The sequence below is a fragment of the Stomoxys calcitrans genome, chromosome 2 (genome assembly GCF_963082655.1).
Source record: "Stomoxys calcitrans chromosome 2, idStoCalc2.1, whole genome shotgun sequence".
Taxonomy (NCBI): Eukaryota; Metazoa; Arthropoda; class Insecta; order Diptera; family Muscidae; genus Stomoxys; species Stomoxys calcitrans.
The window spans coordinates 211456741-211477814 of record NC_081553.1 but is presented as its reverse complement, the minus strand read 5'-3'; the positions used below and the strand labels follow the sequence as shown (position 1 = coordinate 211477814).

The 21074-nt window shown below is 39.6% G+C and overlaps 1 protein-coding gene across 3 annotated transcripts in view; it reads right to left on the bottom strand.

Annotated features, from left to right (window-relative positions):
- Positions 1 to 10033: 10033 nt before the first annotated feature.
- Positions 10034 to 21074, bottom strand: part of LOC106087681 (putative uncharacterized protein DDB_G0277255) — a 48526-nt gene continuing 37485 nt past the window's right edge. For 2 of the 3 annotated variants that reach the window (XM_059362643.1, XM_059362642.1), the window contains exons 3-5: positions 18807 to 21015; positions 14408 to 16215; positions 10034 to 11123 (exon numbers count right to left, since the gene is read on the bottom strand). In XM_059362643.1, the coding sequence (XP_059218626.1) occupies positions 11039 to 11123; positions 14408 to 16215; positions 18807 to 21015 (4102 nt within the window). In that variant the 3' untranslated portion in view covers positions 10034 to 11038. The remainder of the gene's footprint in view (positions 11124 to 14407; positions 16216 to 18806; positions 21016 to 21074) is intronic. The other variant, XM_059362644.1, reaches the window with a different exon arrangement.

Genomic DNA, 21074 nt, shown 5'->3' with positions numbered 1-21074 from the left:
CACTATCTGTCAAAATCAGTGATTACTGCAACTCTGATTTTATGTATGTTACTAGTTCGCGCCATTTTTCGTTGTGTGTTATGGTTCTTAACTATAATACACACACATAACCAAAACTAGTTGACAGATTGTGCACTTCGCGAGAAAAAATTGTATTCCGCTGTTTACGGTCCACTACCTGGTAATATTACCATAAAGCTGTATGGGTGTAACACCTTGAGTTAATGAGATATTTGGATCCTATCGATGGGGCTTGAATCCTGGTAAATACACCATAGACCAGATATTGACAGACCCGAGGAGGACAGGTCAACTCTTACCATCTCTTCGTCTTTCGACATCCCTATATGTTCAAAGGTTCGGTATTCCTGAAAAACTGACGACTTTGCAGATCGTGTGATCTATTTAATATCCTGCTGGATAGGACACATTTTGACATCCTTAATGTTCATGAAACCTTTTCGGCATCAATCCTTTCTCTGTAGTAGTTGAGGCGGCTGCATCTGCCGGAACGTAATTGAGCCAGAACGACTCTGGTTTGCCGGGGAAGGTCAATTTCTTCAGGTGCAATGGGAGGCGGTCGTTCTCCAAGGACTACATTCGCCCGGTAGCCATTTACCGCATCTGCTACCGTGTCTGTATGAATGTTGTCTAGACCTGCTTGAGATGCCGCTTGATCTAGAGGTTCTCTCTTGTAGCGCTGAACCTCCTGCTCTAGATCATGTAGATCTACCTCAAGGCTTATGGGCGATGGATATCAATCCACAAGATGATGATTTGGATGGTCTCTGCGATAACAGCACAAAAGGTATTGCTTAGACAGCATGTAGTTATGTCTTCGCACTGGTAGGATCTTTGTCTCCTGATGGAGGTGGTCCACATGAGAACTGAGAAGACAGCCCGTCGCAGTTCGGAGGACGGCATTCTGACAGATCTGAATATTATTCCACTGCGTATCACAAAGTTGACGAGACCACACTGGCGCTGCATAACTTACCACAGACCGGCCAATTGCTTTGTACGTGGTCAACAAGGTTTCTTTGTCTGCACCCCAAGTGACTTGAGGACCTTGTTTCTACTTTTGACTTTATCGCAAATTGTTGTGGCATGTGGGGAAAATGTGTGAGAACTGTCCAATGTGACGCCAAGTATTTTGGGACACTTGATGGTCGGAATCATTTCTCCATCGACCATCACAGTCAGCTCAGTATTTACCTCACGCGTATTTGTAGTGAACAATGTTGCTGAAGATTTGGTGGTAGATATCGTCAGATTTCTTGCAGCGAAATATGAGGCAAGTTCGTTAAGGTAGACGTTCAACCTATCGCAGATGTCAACAATGGGTAGGGGGCCTGATGTCATGATCGTACAGTCGTCCGCATATGATCTCTATGCCGTCTGGAAGGTGTGGAAAGGAGGATAAGGCGAGGTTAAACAGTGCCGGAGACATCACCCCACCTTGGGGAACTCCCTGTTTCACTCTACGGTGCTTCGACTTCTTATCCCTAAATTCCACAAAAGACTGGCGACTACACAGATAATTTGCGACCCAACGTTTCAGGCCTGGCTGGAGGGACGTGTTGGCGATGTCCTCAAATAATTTGGCATGGCTGACCGTGTTGAATGGCTTCGATAGGTCCAGTGCCACGAGGACCGTCCTATTACCTTTTATAAGTGAGCCATGTCTTTTAATGGATCCTGGAAGCAGATTACGCTTGGAGCACTTGAGGTGTTTTGAGAGGATGAAAGAAGAGAGAAGGAATATACGAATCGGTCAAGCCACGAGCCACATGATTCAAATGCCGACAGTTACATAGTGACAACACCTGCATTTACTCAATCCCAAGGCAGCCGGTTGTACGTACCGGATTGACCCGATGAAGTCCGTCATCGGCAAGGGCTGCCGCCTCAGTATACAACACACTGCTACAACAACAACAACAACCTGCATTGACTAGGGCATGTTCGTCCACATTCGTATGGATTTCGCAAATATTGAAGACAAAAACTTAAATGGAAAGCTCAACATGAGATATGGTATTTCAGAAAAAGTTATTTTGTTCCGTGTATTGTAAAAGGGGTCCGGGTCCATCTTTAAATATGAAAGGAGTATAAAATTAATTAAAATAAAAAAAAACTAAGGTATTTAAAATAAGAAAATCCTTCGTTTGATTCAAATACATTCAAAAAATTGCATTCGTTATTTGGACATTTCAGTAAATCTTTCGGTATACCTACCCATACATATGTATACTGTTTCTGTTGTGTGTGATGTGAGTTTTTCTTTCAATTTGATAAACATTCCTAATTAATCCTATTCATATAACATACTCTTATGTATGTATGTATGTACTTATGTATCTTAAAAGCCAAACAGCCAACTTACAGCATACTTTGGGATGTGACCCAGGGGGGGGAATTTAAATGCCTTGTTGTATCTGTGTTTCGGTTTCGGTTTTTGTTTTCGTTTTGTTTCTGGTGGTTGTAGTGGTGATTGAGATTGATTGTTGATTACAATTGCTATTAAATTCAATATTGGTTTTCAAATACTATTTAATATGAGTGTGTGTGTGTGTGAGTGTATATTTAATGTTTTACAAATTACACTTACTAAATATATATGTATATATACTATTTTTTAAGATTTTTTGTTTTGCTTGCAATCATATTTTTAATTTCCTAGTTAATGCTCTCCAGTTTTATTTTTCTTGGGGTCTTTCCTGTTGTCTTATGTGTATTTGGTATCATCATCATCCTTGGCTTTATCTGAAATATTTTTTTTTTCTTTTTTAAATTCTATGGGAGATTGCTTTTGGGTTTCTTAAGTTATTTCTTTTTTTAATCTGCATTTTCGGATTATTTCGTTTCATAGGGTCATGATATTGTTGAACAATTTCAAAATTCACGTTTAAGAATATACAAAAGAATTTTTAATAAAATAAAAATATAAGAAACAATCAAAAATTTTATAAAAATATATTATGAAAAAACTTTCTCAGATATACTACAAAATTTTCTGCTTGTAGAATGCATGGAAAATGTTCAGAAGCTATTTATATATCGAAATTCTCAAGCAGTTTAATACTTCCGGATCCAAGGCGGATTTAAATGCAAATGCTTCGAATCTTAAACTGATATCAGTATAAAGTGTGTATAATGTTCTCCAACAAAAGCTCGGGAGAAGTGGGGCTACAAGTCTCCGACGAAAGAAGGGAAATGGGTTTGAACGAGTTTTCCTTGTTCGAATTCTCTCCTGGTTTCAGAAATGGGATCACTGTGCCCATTTCACATACATTGAGAACTTTAAGAGTGTCCATAGACAAAGACCGACACAGAAACAGCGCGTTGAACTTTGTTTTTCAGCGTCACGTAGCAAAAATGCTACTCTGCATACCAATCCCACAAAAAAAAAACACGCGGAAAAATTAAAAAAATGTTCTACTTTTAAAAATTAGTTCAAAAAACGCATAGGTGATGTGTGTGCACAAATTGGGATTAATGCCTTGAGGCAGTAGTTGAGGTTTTCGAGGCCCAAGAACCATAGAAAAAGTTGATCATATACTTTTGAGCCTCTAAAGGTGCAATGAGAGCCGATATAAGAAAAGGGATCGAAATTTGCGTTTTCGTTAATGTTGCCGGGTCAAACGTTTGTAATGAAATGGCTTGCAAGGTTCTGGTCTTGGAAGGAGGAAGGAACTCTCTCTGTGGTTGGCATTGATCAAGTCCCCGTGACGAGTTTGGCTAAGACTAAAGACATGGCGCACTACGGGAGCAAAGCTGTCTTTTTCAAGATTGGGAAGACTAGGATAGGCAGAAATTTTCATTCTGCGACACCAGGCCATGCAGTGGCAGGTGACTCAACACCGCCCAACAACGAGAAAGCGAGCGTCATTCTGTGCTGCCACTGGTAAGTAGTGTTTTTAGTCGTAAAAGTTGAACATTGTTTAACTTTTGTTAGTTGATTTTTTGACATTTGTTGGCAGAGTAGCATTTTTCAACGCAACACTCCTCAACGCTCTCATTCTGTTTAGATCTTCATTTAGGTACTTAACTAGCGGTACCATGGCGAAAAAATTAAAGGTGGTCTCATTTATACAACAACCACAAATCACATGGTACAATCCACCATCAAGCTGATCGACGTTTTGCCAAGACCCACAAAGACATTTGTGTGCGTGTGTGTTTACATGTGCGTACATGAGCAGGGAATATGCGAGAAAGAAGATAACAACGAAGAGAATGCAAACAAAAATCTAACATCTTAATACCGTCAAACCCTGCCGGCTGTTAACAGCTGTTCGCGTGCGACAATCTTTTTAAATCCGCCTTGTCGCGGTAGATAAGTAGGGTTACCATAGCGTTTCACGTACAACAGTTAACGGATTCGTAACAGTGTGCAGGCAGACAATTTGGCGAACACCCAATGAAAGAAAAGGCAAAAAAGCATTTTAAGGATATCAAAGCAGCTCCCAGTTGAAATCACAGCCATTCATAGCCGAAGATGTTGCTTAGGTCAAATATATAGGTGAGGTGGACATGAAATACCTGACGAATATCCTCAATTTGTTCAAATCCACCTAGTAATACCCCAAATATGGAAAATAAATCTCTTCGTTTTTAAGTCGGGTAGATTCTCGTACCAAAGGAATCATATGGGCCGATCTCTCTGCTATGCCCGATTGCAAATACACTCGAAGCGCTCCTCCTGGCTGGTTGGGGTGCACATCATCAACATGGATTCCCTAAAATATACATCACAACAACAGTGCTTATCGCATTCACCACACATATCAGCCGCGGTCTGAATTACAGCTGGCAAAACATTGATGACACTATCGATATTTTCACCCTTATTAAGTATGTCGTAGTCGAATTTTCGACTTCGACAGCTGAAAATTAAAGTTAATATTTCATTGGGATTATGTGCAAAATCGAGTTGCTTTGTTTTTGTAATATATGATGCTTGCAAGTAGCTCATGTGTAAAGAAAGCAATCACCTCAATATTGTTCATAAAACCGACGAAATAAAACCGCGAATTCTCGGGAGTTGTAGTCGAATATTCAAATACGACATACATAATAAGGACCTTTATTTTTTGTCTGAATATCGATTGATATCTTGATATTGATTGATATCTTTCCCATCAATACTTCGGCAAAGTTAAATTATTTTGCAAAATTTAACAAAAATAGGCTATTCAACAATGAATGCATCCCTCATGATATATTCCGTCTATAGAGGGCGCAATTTTCGTCCGGTTAGGCTAAAACTTTTTACAATTTTTTCTCTCATGACTTCCAACTGATTTAATGTGATTTTATTCGGTCTGTGCGTGAGAGATTACGATGGAAGACTAGCAAAGGTGATGGGACACTTTGGGCACCGTGGAGACCCAAATGGTGGTTCTTCGCATAAATTATTACCAATCACAAACAAGTGGTTAAAGCGAAAGTTCGAGAGGCTAGACTTCAACCTGACCCAATTTCTGACAGGCGGCTCAGAAGCTACATATGTACCAATATTGCCGCAGGCACAACACCTCTCCACGATTCCCAAAATGTACTATAATGGATGAGAACGCAAAACATGTGGTATTCACATGATCAGATTCGCCATAGGTTGCAATATAGTGGAGTCCATTATAAGCAAACGGTTAATGGCGGATAATATAGTATCCATGTCATAATTACCAGGTAGTGTACCGTAAACAGCTGAGTACGATTTTTTGTCGCGCAGTGCACTATCTGTCAACGAGTTTTGGTTGGGTGTGTGTGTGTATTATAGTTAAGAACCATACACACAAACAACGAAAAATGGCGCAAACTAGTAACATACTCAAAATCAGAGTTGCACTAATCACTGATTTTGAAAGATAGTGCACTCAATATTTTGTTGTTCGACAACTGCCACTACCTGTAAATGAATATATCTTTATAGTAACCATCATGTTAGGTAAGAGTAACCGTCCTTTACAGACTCACTTAGACAAATTTGAAGTCCATTGTGATACCACAGTGACAGACCAAGACTTCTGGCGGGAATCGAACCCACGACGGCTGCACTGGTAATCCAAGCACGCTACCAACTCGACTAACGGGGCGCCCTGGTAACCATTATGTTAGAGTCTAAAGAGAGTTGAAACGCGATCGACGTTTATAAGACAGTAGTTCACAAACCACTACAAGAGAAAGAGATTACTCGAAAGCCAACATAGAGCTGCCCAAGGGCAGATAGTGTTTGAGAATGTGGAGTAAGGCTATGAGTGTTCCGGTATCCCCTGGGGTAATATCAACTGACAATTCAGCAGGATTGGGGATAGGGTACGTAGTACCAGAATCCTGAATCCCGGCAAAGCCTACAGGCTGCATTTCTTAACCGAATATGGTAAAATTTAGCTTGTGGTCTTATTTCTGTGCCCTTTTTGGTTTAAGTAAAATATTAACCGCACAAAACTTAATGAAGCCTTAAAATAGGTTTGTTTGGCAGTTCTATAAAGGAAATCTGTCAAATAAACCTACTTTAAATCTACAATAACGGCCTAAACCACTAACTCTTTTTCTTTTTGCCACTCGATTCGTTCGCCAATTCATTGAAAACAGCTGATTGTATAAAGGGAAAACAGCTGTTTTCATTGAATTGGCGAATGAATAGAGTGATAAAAAAAATATTAAAGGTCTAGCTTTTAAGTTTTGTGAATACCGTGTATGTTTAAGCTTTAAAATTGTTTTCCCAAATCATGACCCATTTGTACGAGTATTTCTATACAATCGATTGCACTTTGAAGTCATTACTTGTAGTGATGATGTAGAGTGAGGAAAAAATATATGTGATTATGAGACATTTTTGAAATGCCTAGTGTGGAGTAGTGTAGAGTCAATGGATTTATATGTTGGTTTCTTTTGTTTTATTTTGTTCAGTTGCTCGTTTATCATAAATATTGTAAATGCTGTAAATTTTGTGGTTTCTTGTTTGTTTTTGGTTTTTGTTTTTTTATAAATATCTCTTTTGCTTTGTGCTAAGAAGTTTGGTCTTTAGTATGATACATTGATAAAAAGAAAAAAATAGTAAGTTTTTTTCTTTATAATAAACTGTAAAAGGAAAAAATAATATTTTTAAATATACTCACACATTTTGTTATTACAGTTTTTTGTGGGTTTTTAATCATTATTACATTCGTTTGTTGGCTTTCTCTTCTTTATAGCAGTTGAAAATGAGCAAAAAGTTCATTTCGTTTTTAATATTATTTGTTTTTTTTTTAATATTATTTTGAGATTCTTTTAACTTGGCTTTAGCTAATAATTTTAAATTTTTTTATTTAGTTTTTTTTTGGTTCTATTTAGTAGTCCTATGGATTTTAATTTTCATGTATGCTTAAGTATGTGTTTAGTCTTTTGTGTGTGTATGTATGTTTGGGGTTTTTTGTTTATTAATAATATGTACGATGATTTTCACAAATACACAATTGCCGTGTTTTATTTTAGTCCTATCCAGTGCAAATCAGAAGTTCTTGATAGAATTGCAGTGCAAAGTAGTACTGGAAATATATCGATATCATGCGATAACCGATAAATCATGAATATCCCTAGGGCCTAATTCCCGCAATCGACTTTTGGATGATGGCATCCGTTATCGAATGATTTTAATCGAAAATTCGAAAAGAAATGTGCGAATTTTTGTCCGCAGTATAGCGGACAATAAATTTTCTTCCATTAAAAAAAAATTGATAAAAATAGGACTTTGAAATATTTATTTAAAAAAATAAAACAATAATAATAATATATTTACAATTTCGGTCCTTTAATTTGGACAAAGGTTAAAATTTGCAAAGCAAATAATCAAATTGGCTACAAACGTGACCAAAGCTAAAAATTGTGCCATTTAACCACTACATTTTATGCGGCAGGATATTTCAAGGAAATGCTTCTAACTTTATCCAATTATACATTTTATTTTGACTGTTGTTTTTCTTATGCTTGCCCGAAATAAAAACAGACAACGAAAAAGCGCCGTTGGCACAGTGTCCACTAAAGTTCAAAGAACAGTGTTCACTAAAGAAGGTCAAGTAACCTGCCCAGCTACTGAAATATTGCGATTTCGATAACTTTTTGACAAATAACGTTCGTGGCACAGACAATCGACTCTTTTAATGAGGCACCAAGAACAAAGATTAGAAATAAACGAAGAAAAATATTTTAACTTAGTTTTAACTTTAGTTTTACAAAACATTTTTTAACTTCACTTATTTTTTATGATCCCCCAATGAAACAAAAGAAAACGTCAGATTTCTAATCGTTGTTTCATTGAGAACAATGGCTTATCTGGTTTATTAAGAGTCTGTAGGTAGAAGAGCTGGCAAAATATCGATGGTGCTATCGATATTTTATTTTTTGAATATTGCTTGATATTTTTCCTATCGATACTATCGGCAGTTATTTTTTTTGCAAAATTGAACAAAAATAACCGACCCGACACTGAATGTATCATATAAGACACATTGCGCCTTTAGAGGGCGCTATCTACATTCGATTAGGCTTAAATTTTGTACAACGATTTCTCCCATGACATCCAACTGACTGTTAAATTTGGTTTTATTCAGTCTGTGCATTGATATTGCTTTTTTATAAATTGATCATTTGATTTTTACTTCTTATTTTCGTTTGAAATATAGGTGATGGGAAATAAACGATAGTATCGATACTATCGATATTTATTATGAGAAATATCGATTGTTGCGAATATCGATAGTTTGCCAGCTCTAGTAGGTAGAGTCGGCAAAATATCGATGGCATTATCGATATTTAATTTTTTTTGTCTGAATATCGATTGATATTTTTCTTATCCATACTATTGGCAGTTAATTTTTTTTACAAAATTGAACAAAACTTGAGGTGTGTTGTTTGGGCAAAGGTCCGTGAGCACCCGGGTCGGGTAGGGGTACCCTCAAGGCGGTTTTAAAAAAGTGGTCTCACGCGAACAGCTGTTAACAGCCGGCCGGACGATATTACGATGCCACATTTTTGTTTGCATTCTCTTTGTTGTCGTCTTCTTTCTCGCATATTACCTGCTCATGTACGCACACATATGCACACAAGCACACAAATTTATTTGTGTGTTGGCAAAACGTCGATCACCTTAATGGCTAGATGGTGGATTGCACCATATGATTTGTGGTTGTTGTATAAATGAGACCACCTTTAATTGTTTTGCCATTGGGTGCCCTACAGATTTGTTGTTGTTGTCGTAGCAGTGTATTGTGCACTGAGGCGGTAGTCCTTGGCGTATGAAGGACTCCATTAGGTTAATCCGGCACGTAGAACCGGCTGCCATGGTATTTCTATAGATTTGTCGAAATGTTTGACGTGTGGGTCTTTGAAATCTCCTTACGTTGATATTGTAGGAAATCGGACATAATAGCCTTTAGTTGAATTTACTTAAGCACCATATTGGAACATTTTTTAGATACGATTAAAAAAAGATTGAATCATTTAAACTTTTACTTAAAAATTACATAATTTTGAATTTGATTTGAAAATTTTCAGTTTCAATTAAAAGGTTAACTAAATCATTTTTTTTTTTTTTGATTGAAATGGCAAAATTTAGATCACGACTGTAATTGAAATAAATTTATATTCAATTAAAAAATGATTGAATCAATTATTTTTTTAATTGTAAACGATTTTATTTTGAATTGAAATTTTTGTTGCGATTTTTTTTCTGTGTGCGAACTACGCTTAGAAATCTGACGTTTTCTTTGGTTTCATTCCTAAGAGTCACCTTAGAGAGGAAAAAAAGCAATTTGGAGAACATAAAAACTGTAGGAAAAACAAGTAAATTTATAAAAGGATGGCAACAAAAAAGTTAAAAGATGATTTAAATGATGAAGTTTAAAAGCAACAAAAATGTCCACAATCGATTGCAAAAAAGCTAAATTACATTCTTTGTTCATACAAAGTTATTTTTTTCTCTTAATTTTCTTCATTTATTTATTATGTTTGCACTTAAAGAGTCTCTTGGAGACATCCAATATTCATTAACGGCGTTATTCACAAAACTTAATGAAGCCTTAACATAGGATTATTTGACAGTTCTATAAAGAAAATATCTCAAATAAACCTATTTTAAATCGACATTTAGTTTTCTGAAAACCGGTGTTATTGTCTATGCTGTACGGTACTAAAATAAAACACAGCATATATAGTACCTGTGTGAGTGTGTTTCTATGTGTCTTTTTGAAGAGAATGTCTTTTTGTTTTTATTTTGCAATATACAGTTATAATTTGTACATTTAAATTAACACTTTTTTAATTTATGCTGAATGTGATTTGTGTTTGGTTAGTTTTTTTTTGTTCTTTTTCTACTACCGTTTTGTCTATCGTAACCGATCGTTTCCGCTCGTTTCCTTTTGTGTTTGTTTGTGTGTGTCTTGAATTGCTGTATTTTGTTTGTTTATACATGTACGTTTAAACTTTTGAGAACATCTGTTGCTGAAGTTGTTGTTGTATATTATGTATATTGTAACAATTAAATTTTCTTCTTTGTTTTTCCTTTCCTTCTTTTTGGTTTGTATTCTTAAATTATTAATTATCATAATTATAATGGCGGTCATTTTGTTTTTAAACTTTACTTTTGGTTTGTTTTGTCTGTTATATGTGTATGTGTGTGTGAGAGATTCTGAGTGTTTGTTTTGTTTATGTCTTTTCTTTTTCTATGAAATATTTAAAATTCATATACTTTCTCTATTTGCTTCACTATTTTTTTAATGTTTGGAATTAAATTTAATTATACTTAGTTGTTGTTGTTGTGTTATGCAAATAAGATCATCTTTTTGTTTTTTTTTTTTTAAATTAACAACATCTATTTTTGTTTTGTATAGAACTTTGGTATGTGGCTTTAGTTTTTTTTTTTGGGGGGGGGGAAAAGATTTTCTCCGTTTGCTTTTGTTTTTGTTGTTTTATTGCCTATTGTGGTTGTTGATTCCTTGTTGGCTTATTTCCCTTCTAAAGATCTGATTAAATACTAAAGAAAATGTGTTAAATCTCATTCATTGATATCTTCCTCTGAGGATGAACTGGCTGCTGGTATAGTTGAAAACCATTGATCACGATTATTATTTTTTACTGGTCTGAAAAAAGAAATTAAAAGATCAAAAATTTGTGACCAGTCAATCATTTACCATAAAATAATTAGAGAGAAAGAAAGAGCACGTTCCGCAAAAAAGTGAAAGTTTATTGGATGTGTATTACATACGTCTCAAGGAATACAATAAGATAACCAGAGCGGCAAAATGTACCTCCTGGAAGCTTTTCTGCGAACAGGTCGATAGCGTTAATGACGCCCCCAAGATGAAAAAGATTCTCTCAAAAACCCATATCCAAACTGAAACTTGGGTAGACGACACGGGAGTGAGAGCAGAGACAACAGAGGACATGTTGAGTCTTTTGATTAAAACTTATTTTCCACAGGATATGACGGGACTCACGGAGACACCGGAATCTTGGAATAATGATGTTGATCTAAGGTTTATAATTACGTAATTTATGGTGAAGGAATCCTTGAGGAGCTTCAAACCATTTAAGTCACCCGGACCTGATGGCGTTACTACAGAAAGAGGAAGATAGCCATCTAGCGCACAACCTGGCCAATATTTTCACAGCTTGCCTGGGATTTGCATATACTCCGAAAGCCTGGAAGTAGGCAAGGGTGGTATTTATACCTTAGTCCAGCAAGGCAAGTTATGCGACAGCAAATTCCTACAGACCCAAAAGTCTTACGTCCTTTCTACTCAAAACCATGGAACGTATTGTGGACATCATGATAAAGAGTAGGACAACCAGCAAACTGCTCAATTACAAATAGCATGCCTATGTCAAGGGAAGGTTGGTGGAGACTGCCCTGCACTAGGCTGTGCATAAAATAGAAGAATCCTTTGATGCCGAAGGAATTAAGAATGTGCGGACCTACACACTGATCCAATTCTTAGACCAGTACCGGTCCTTAGAGGCTGGATCAACCATATGCTAAGAAACAGGTGGATAAATTGTGTGCTTCTGAACATAAATATAAGGGACAAAGGGGCACAAGGCACGCCACAGTGTGGGTCATTTAGTCGCCACTCCTATGGGTGACCACCAAAAATGACATATAACGGATGCCGACTGAGGAGGGATGACAGACGATGTTATTATTTTTCTAAGGGATAAGGATCCGAACCAGCTATGCAGAAGGATCGAAAGGGTTTTGCATATAGCATTGGGTCAATTTAACGCACCATGTTTCCTCAATAAGACGATTTCGATTTCTGACAAGGTCAAATACTTAGGTGTGATCTTGGACAGGAAACTGAATTGGAAATGTCACATTCCGGAGCGTACAGAGAAGGCTCACAGATGATGGGAACTATTTAGACGCGCTGTAGGCTCGAAATGGGGCCTGAATCCAAGCCAAGTCCACTGGCTCCATAGGAGCATGATTAGACCAACCCTTGCTTACTCCTCAGTAGTTTGGTGGACTGCTATGGAGAAAAAGTAAACATAAGGACCATTCAACAGGTTCAGAGAACATGTTGTCTTGGCATAGGCGGTGAGATGAGGACCACGCTCACTAGGGCACTGGAAACTATTCTAGATATCCGACTCAATGGCATACAGATAAAGTGTGAGGCATCCACTGCGGCTATGAGACTAAAGGCGATGGGAGAATGAATTGAGGATGGGAGCAGCTCATACCATCGCGGTATAATCGAGGCGACAATTGGAAAACTGGAAGGAAGGGAAGAGGTTTCCGATTGGATACCTGAGATGAATTATGAAGTCGAGTGTAAGCCACTGCTGCCATCAGCACAGTCTTGGATTGACGGAAACCTAGTATTGCCATCTGAAAGATCATGTTACTCGAATGGATCAAAGCTAGAGGACAGATTGGACCTAGGGGTCTACATTGAGAACCCAGGGACTGAAAACTGTTTTAGACTGCCTGACTATAATACGGTCCTGCAGGCGAAGATACGGATGATCACGGAACGCGTGAAGTGGTGTGGTAAGGTCGCGAACAGTCTTGCAGTGTAAGAAGGAGATTAACGCATTTTCTGAGAATGGCAAAATCCGTATCGTTTGGGTGCCGGGCCATAACGGAGTAAGGGGGAATGAAAGGACAGACGGTTTGGCAGTGAAGGTGTACTGCCGTCAATGAACTTGGCTAATCCGAAACCTTTCGGGTCGACGCAGTTCAAGTAAAGGGCGTGGGCGACGGATGCGCATGCAACCCTGTGGAACAGCGGAACGGTCGGTAGGACGGCAAGAATCCTATTGAGGGATACAGATCGTGAGAAGGCGAGGCTATTACTGAAAGGAAGTAAGAAGGAGGTCAGTATAGCTGTTGGTATCATGACGGGACACATAGGACTTATGAGCTCACTTATGTAAAATCAGTGGGGCAAGTGATAGCATGTGTATACAATGCGGGGCAGATGATGAGACCATGGAGCATTTCCTTTGTCATTGCCCGGCTTTCGCTTCTAACAGATATCGGCACTTAGGTGGGGACACTATTCCAGACTTGAACCAACTTAGGGGTGTGGTATGGAAAAAAATTAAGGATTTTGTAAGTAGCACGGACTTCCTAACTTAAATTTCCTTTTTCGAGGTTACTTTTTTTGTATTTAGGGCGCGAAACAAGCTGATTACTGGTTTAGCAGCGTGGGGCGCATTAATATCTACACCCTCTTTACTACCTAACCTAACCTAAACTTGAAAAAGACAATCAAAGTCAGAAATTCCGTGCTACTTATAAAATTCTTAATTGATTTCCATACCACGCCCTTAAGTTGGTTCATGTCTGGTTTTGGGTCTCTACCTAAGTGTCGGTGTCTGTTTGCCGTGCAAGTATTGTCTGAATCTAATCCAATCTAAAGCGTTCTTCCGATTTTACATCTTAAGCCACTTAAGGGCACAGTTCTTATCCGATTTGCCTGAAACTTTGCACACTGAATTCTCCTATGACCTCTAACATACTTGCAAAATAAGGTCCCAATCGGTTCAAAACCTGATATAGCTCCCACATAAACCTATCTCCCGGTTCTACTTCTTAAGCCTCTACAGGACGCACATCTTATCTGATTTGGCTACAATTTAGTACAATGACTTTTACAATGATCTCCCACAACCAAACCAAGAAGGGTCCGAATCGGCCCATTAGCTGACATAACAGCTATGGCACAGCATTTTTTACCCATTATCCTTTTTTCCTTTATAAATGGATACCGGTAAAAGAACTTGACATCGATTGATGCGATCAAAGGTGGAGGGTATATAAGATTCGGTCCTGCCAAACTTAGCACGCTTTTAGTGGTTTTAATTTAAAAGTGCTTGCTTCAATCATCAATTCTTTATTATTCAATGTAATACTTACGCATTCTTTTTAGAATTTGTTGGCAATGTATGTGATATACGATAATATCCTGTGTCTGGCTCCTCCTTGCATTCCTCCAATGATTTACGTTGCAATGTCATAGTCTCTTGGGGACCGCCGACGCTAGTCAAAGCTTCGGCATTTAAATAGTATTTGGAGCTTTGAGCTATTTTACAATTCTCACATTCGCTGAGATAATCATCGTCCAAACTGGTATCGTTGGGTAGAAAATGTTCTTTGGGATTTAGACAATTCTTGGATGTGGTGCATACAGGCAGTTGCTTGGCTAAAGTGCTGGAGGAGGCAGATGGGGAGGTGGAACGGGCATGGGAGCCTATAGTTGAATTGGAATGTGTATTCAAATGTGAATCCTCTGGACAATAATTAGCGGCTAAAGTTGATGTTATTGTTTGCGTTTGCATGTTATTAATATTTGGCTGTTGCTGTTGTTGTTGCTGCTGTTGGTGATAATGGGTGGTGTTGCTGTTGCCCGCCCCACCAGCGCTACCAGCACCGCCATTATTAGAAGAGTTGCCATATTGTTTGGGATAGGCTGGCATGGAGCACTGCGAAACCGCATAATTGGAAGAGGACGAAGTATTTGAGGGATTGCAATTGATATTCGAGGGAGCCAGCGAGGAGCTGGTGGCATTGTGTTGTAGGCCATCTCGTTTTGAGCGCAATATCTTTGGCAGTGTTGTGCTCTTTGAAGTTGTGGCTGTGGGGCCCACAGCTACCGTTACCCCTGCCCCTCCTACACCTACTCCACCCACTCCATTCATTTCATTTAAATATTGGTGGCTGTTGTATGAACTATCACTGGATAACATATTGGTGCTATAGCCGTTAGCACCACCACCACCATAGTTGCCACTACCACCATAGCCATTGTAATTGTTGTTATTATTATTTTGCTCTGTACCATGCAGTGGCAGACTTATGACGGAAGGTACTTTGCTCACCACACTATTGATGGTACTGTTCAGGGACACCTTACCACCTCCCACATTCTTTGGCAGCGTATAGGTTACATTATTTTGCAAAGGATAAAATGTTGAAGAGTTAATTTTACTGGTGGAACTGGTAAACGATGATGTGGTTGACGTGGTACTCAATGGTAGTGTCAATGAAGGCGGTTGTATTTTCATTATGTGATCATGATGATCCTTGAGCGAACGATGATTTGAGGGGGTGCATGACGTACTGGTGGTATTGCTGGCGGTCAAGCCAATAAGTGATGATGCTGCTGCTGTATTTGCTGAGGTGGAGGAGGGCTTACTTAAAGTGTATATGGTTTGTACAGAGGTGGTGGAGGAAGATGAAGACGAAGAGGCAGCTGCTGCTGACATATTGTTATAGGAAGAGGTTGCCAATGAGGATGATGACGGTGATATTACTGTGGAGGGGCTGTGAGTGCTGTTGTTGGGATTAACGGAGTAGGAGGAAGAAGTTAGGTTAGAATTGTTACAATTTAGCAGCACTGTATTGTTGGCGGAGGTAGTGTTCGAATTCGTATTCAAATCATGCGATTTATGTGATGTTGAATTTCGATGTGTCGATGTATTTGTGTTTGTTGTTGCAGCTGTAGCCAACCCATTGTTGGTGCTCTGAATGTTATGGTGTTGTTGTTGTTGTTGCTGTTGCTGAAGGTGATTATTGCCGCCCGCTGCGTTGGATGAAGAACTCTTTAAATTCGTTAAACTTTTATGCAATTTCGGTGGTAATGCTGGATTCATTATATCATTGTGATAAGCCTTCAGGTGGTGGCTGCTAACGGCCCCATGTGCAAAACTCAAATAGGCATCGACCTTCAACATCGTTATGTTGGTTTCATCGTATTAAAATATTGCCATATTGCCGTTTTGTTATTTTCATTTCACACACACACACATACACCCGCACACCACATGCATATGTATCCATCCACATTAAAATGTTCAAAAAAGAGAATTTTTAGGAAAATTTGTTATTGCTTATTTTTGGGTTTTGTGATGTTGTTGTTTTTGTTTTTGTACAAAATTACATATAATTGCTATTTCTTTTTTTGCTGTTGATGTTGGTGCTTGTTTCATTAAAAATCTTGATTTTTTTTTTTGATTTTTCTTGTATGTGAATAGTGAAATGATACAATTTTGTGGTGAATGGTGGGGGGAGAGGAGAGAGAGTCAGAGAGAAAGAAAGAGTCTCTCAACTATAATTGTATGAGATTTGTGGTGCAATAAGAAATGATGATTATTGTTATTGTCTGCGTAATGAAGTAATGTTCTGTAAAATTAAAGTGATGATGGTAAATAATACATAGAAAACATGTTTTTGAAAAAAATAACAAAATAGTGAATTTACATATAAGAAAACTACACTAAAATGTAAGTCAAATGAATTTGCATAAAAAAGGCATATTCTTTTAAAAACTAGAATAAAACTCGTTTTCATCGAGTATACTGCACTTCCCATCCATCCATCTTGCGGATGATGCCGAATAAAGTATACTTAGGCAGCAGGAGCCAATGGGTTACCAGCTTTACTATTTAGAAAGAACGCATACCCGGTAAATGGTATCTGCTTGTGTGCAGATTACGGGGAAAATTGCAAAAAAAATAAATGACCCCAGGAACACGTTTTTGGGGCTTGAGCCAGAGTAGCCCAAAACAGGCACCGTTGTCTTGCATATGGTATTCACCGCTTCTCTCGGGGAGCAACTCCTTTCTTAGGAGATTAGCACCGCCAGGGAACTCTGTACCGCTCTCAATCATTCTAAGGAGCAGCTGTACTCTCCCAATTCAGACATCCATAGGTGAAAAACAGCCAAACCGCAATCATTAGAAGAGAGAAGGTCAGTCTCTTTTTGACCTTCTCATTGACGTTTCTTCTCCAGTTTAATTTCTGGTCCATAATCACGTCCAGATGCTTGGCCTCCGGAGTGAGAGGCAGCTCTATCCCATCAGGGGCAGGTCCCCTGGAAACACCAAGTTTATGATCTGAATAGCACCAGCTACGTCTTTTTGGGGACTATGCCAAGCTAATTTGCTATCGCCCATCCAGACATCTTAATGATTGGACTCTGAACGAAAAAGCCTATCTTGATGACGACGTTGATGTTGTTGCAGCCAAATTTTCAAGTGGAGTTGGCGGTCCTCGTGAGCAAGCTCGTTCCGGTCCAAGGAACGAGCTTGCCGCGGGAACCAATAACTCGCCTTGTAATATCGAGCATCAAAGACACTCAATATTTGTGCAAGAGCAACCTGTGGATGCAGCTAAGCTTCTCGTGACAACAATGAACATCACAGAGATTGGACCTCAATGTTCCAGCCTGTCGATTTTTTTTTTACTTAGAAATCAGCTGATTTTGACATAAAAGCCAATGAAAATCGCCACTAAAAGATTACATGTGTTCCACCTACTCACTAATTAGTGAGCAGTGCAATGGTATGAGCATGTCTTTGAATGAAACGTTGGGTCATATTGGTTAACTTCTTCTTATCGCGCAGCAAGAAAATGTTAAAATCAACAACAAGTCACCATCTCCTCAAAAAGACATCTAGCACTAGCAACACACACGGAGCCAAGACTTGTTATCCAGACAATCCTCGTTGGCCATAGAATAACCTCGACGTGCTGTCCGTGCATTCATCTGTTTTTGCGCTTCTTTTTAATTTGGTCACAAATTCTCCAGCTTAGATCAGGTTTTTTTATTCAACAAGCAACAACAAAATCCCTTTAGAAATCAAGTGTTCTTACTTTCCTGCAAATTTTTACTGGAAAAGTACGCGAACATATGAACAATGATGGGCCGACAAGGACCAACAGTCTCTTAATGGTATTTAAGACGAAGAATTAGACACAAATTAGTCTGTAATTCTTGGACAGGGAGTGGATAGGTTTCCCAGTTTTCGGGATAAAACTACCCTAACCTCATGCCACCTACTTGCCAAAAAATCCAGCAAAATGCAACTCCTTAAAGTTACCTCAAAAAGCCGTATGACACATGGGAAGTGTGTTGCAGCCAGTAGCTCGAGAATTTAGAGCTTGACTACTGCTGAGTGCCGTTGCCTCCCAGTATGTTCTTCAGGTCCTTAGAAAGCACCCATCTGAACCAAAAGGATTCGTCATTCCAACTGTCGGTCTAATATCTATACGATATGTCGGTAAATACATCAGATTGCCCTGAGCCGTGTCGTTCCGACAACATGACAACCACTTCTCTCGTTTTTAGTTACGATGTCGGTAAGACATCAGATCCCATATCAGATGATTCAACCCGAAATCCATGCCAAATCATATGACTAACATATTTTGTAGTTATAAAAAAAAAGATGATATAAGGAATACAACTGTCGGTCTATGACTGCCGTACACAAGTCATTATTTAAACAATTCATGGCGACATCATCATACATACCTTGCTGTTCAAATATGCGGCGGCGGCCGGTGATGTGATTGTGGCACCGTCAACCATTGATGTTCGGGTACTGCCACTACTGGCACTGCGTAATCGGTCGCCACTGCTGCTGGAGCTACGTTTTGTCACTCTACCCAATACAATGGGCGAAGAATCGTCATGATGCTGAGGTGGCAACATCAAAGATGACGAATGGTGGCCATGACTGTGGTGATGAGCATGGCCATGGTGATGATGTTGTGTCTGTTGCTGCTGCTGCTGAGTCGTTGCCGAGCTTGTTAATTCTCCCGATGAAATTGTGGCAATCTTTCCCTCATAGTTACAGTGGCTGGAATTCGAAGAGCGCTTCATCGTGTTGTTGGCCGAATTGATCACATTATTATCCGTCGAGGACGACGATTGCGAAGCCTTTGATGAGCCTCGTTGTTGATAATTCATAGAACTTGTATTGGAGTGTGTTTGCAGACGCGACGACGAATGCTGACTAGGCGAAGGTGAATTCGAGGCGGAAGAGTTTGAGTTCAATTTATTGCTCAAGACAGTGAAAAAAGCATTATTTGTGGCATTTTGAGCATTGCTGAGCTGTGTGGAGCCCATATAAGACATTGGCACATGTTGCACAGGGCACTGGCACGTTGGCTTCTTGGTGGATGACGAGGCATTTGAGGAAGTCGAAGAGGAAGCATTGCTGTTCGCCGAAGAGTTTGCCGACATCTTTGAATCGGATTTCGTTTTGCCACTTATAGTCTGTGATAATGGATCTGCCACGGCATAGTAACGAGGCATGGTCCGATGATAACGCTTTGAGCTGGAGGATGTTGAAGTTTTGCCCGAACTGCCGCCTGACGAACTTGACACCTTATTGGATTGAGAATGTTGTAGGGGCAAGGTATTGTGACCCGTTGATGGTATTTGCATAAGGCTGTCCGTGTTTGGCCCCGCTGCAAAGGAGGAATGCTCATTTGCTCCATTGGAGTCTTCAACATCTATGGCTGGTGTAGAAATGGCTGCTGTTAGCGATGGCGAAATATTGCCAAATTGGGTGGGAGAAGCCGAGCCATCCACATCGGTGGCCAAGGCGTTTGTACAAGGAGGTAGTGAATGGTAACCGCGCCCAGAACCTGAATTGCTGACATTCACTTCAACGTCCACCACATATTGTTGTAGGGGAGGTTCAGAGGGTCTATGCAAACGGCGTGATACAGTGCTGGTGGCCACATTGGCTACATTCAGATGACAATTTTTATAGCCACAATCATTGGGGTTGCCGGCAGATGCCACATTTTGTGGTGTTCCAGATTGCTGACGACTCATCGAGGCAGTCGAGGTGTTGGCCGTTAAAGTGGATGTCATTATTTGAGCTGGCTGTAGAACACTTTGTGTTGTCGACGGCTGCTGATTTGTGGACATCTGTTGCTGCTGCTGCTGTTGTTGGTGTTGATGTTGCTGTTGGCTCACCACTGGAGTCATGGTTTGCACACATATCGAATTACTTTGGGCTATGTGTACCCGACTGGTATTACTGCTGCTGCTGCTGTTGTTGTGACCACCAACATTGCCTACGGCAGCAGCAATCATTTGTTGATGCTGTTGCTGGTGATGCTGCTGTTGTTGCGCCACTATCGCAGCAGTCTGTTGGCTCTGCATTAGGGCAGCTCCTGCAGTTGCCTCATCTTGTAAACTATAAGGTGGCTGATGATTTTCTCCGGTGGCTATGGTAGTTATATTGCCTCCACTGTTTATATTGATATTTATTAAATTGGTGGTACTTTGGGTAATCTGATGCGACTGAGAATTTGTCTGGGCCTGCGCTTGAGGTGCTGGCGCGGACAACACATGCGTCTGCAATGTGGTGGGCACAACGTGTGTACTCTGATGCGACAACTGCGGTTGCTGGTGATGTTGTATTTGTTGCATTTGCTGCACCTGGGCACGGCGATTCATGTCGGTTTGTAGCTCCACCGAATTCATGCCCATGGTGGCACGCTGGTTGGCAGCCACCTGGGCCACTGCTGCAGCAGCTGCACATTGTGCACTCAATGCTTCGGCCTGTGAGATGGCAACCGCCTCATCATAAGGCGGTGGCGCCTCACCTCGCGGAAAATAGCCACTGGGTGGTTTCCACAAGGGGTAGTGAGCAGCGCCTCCATATGTGTAATCCATGCTGCTTAAATTACCCTCCATATAGCCCATATTGCCAGCAATATAACTAAAAGTTAGAAAATAACAAAACCATTAAATGGAGTTCTTGTAGCAATCTAAAATATT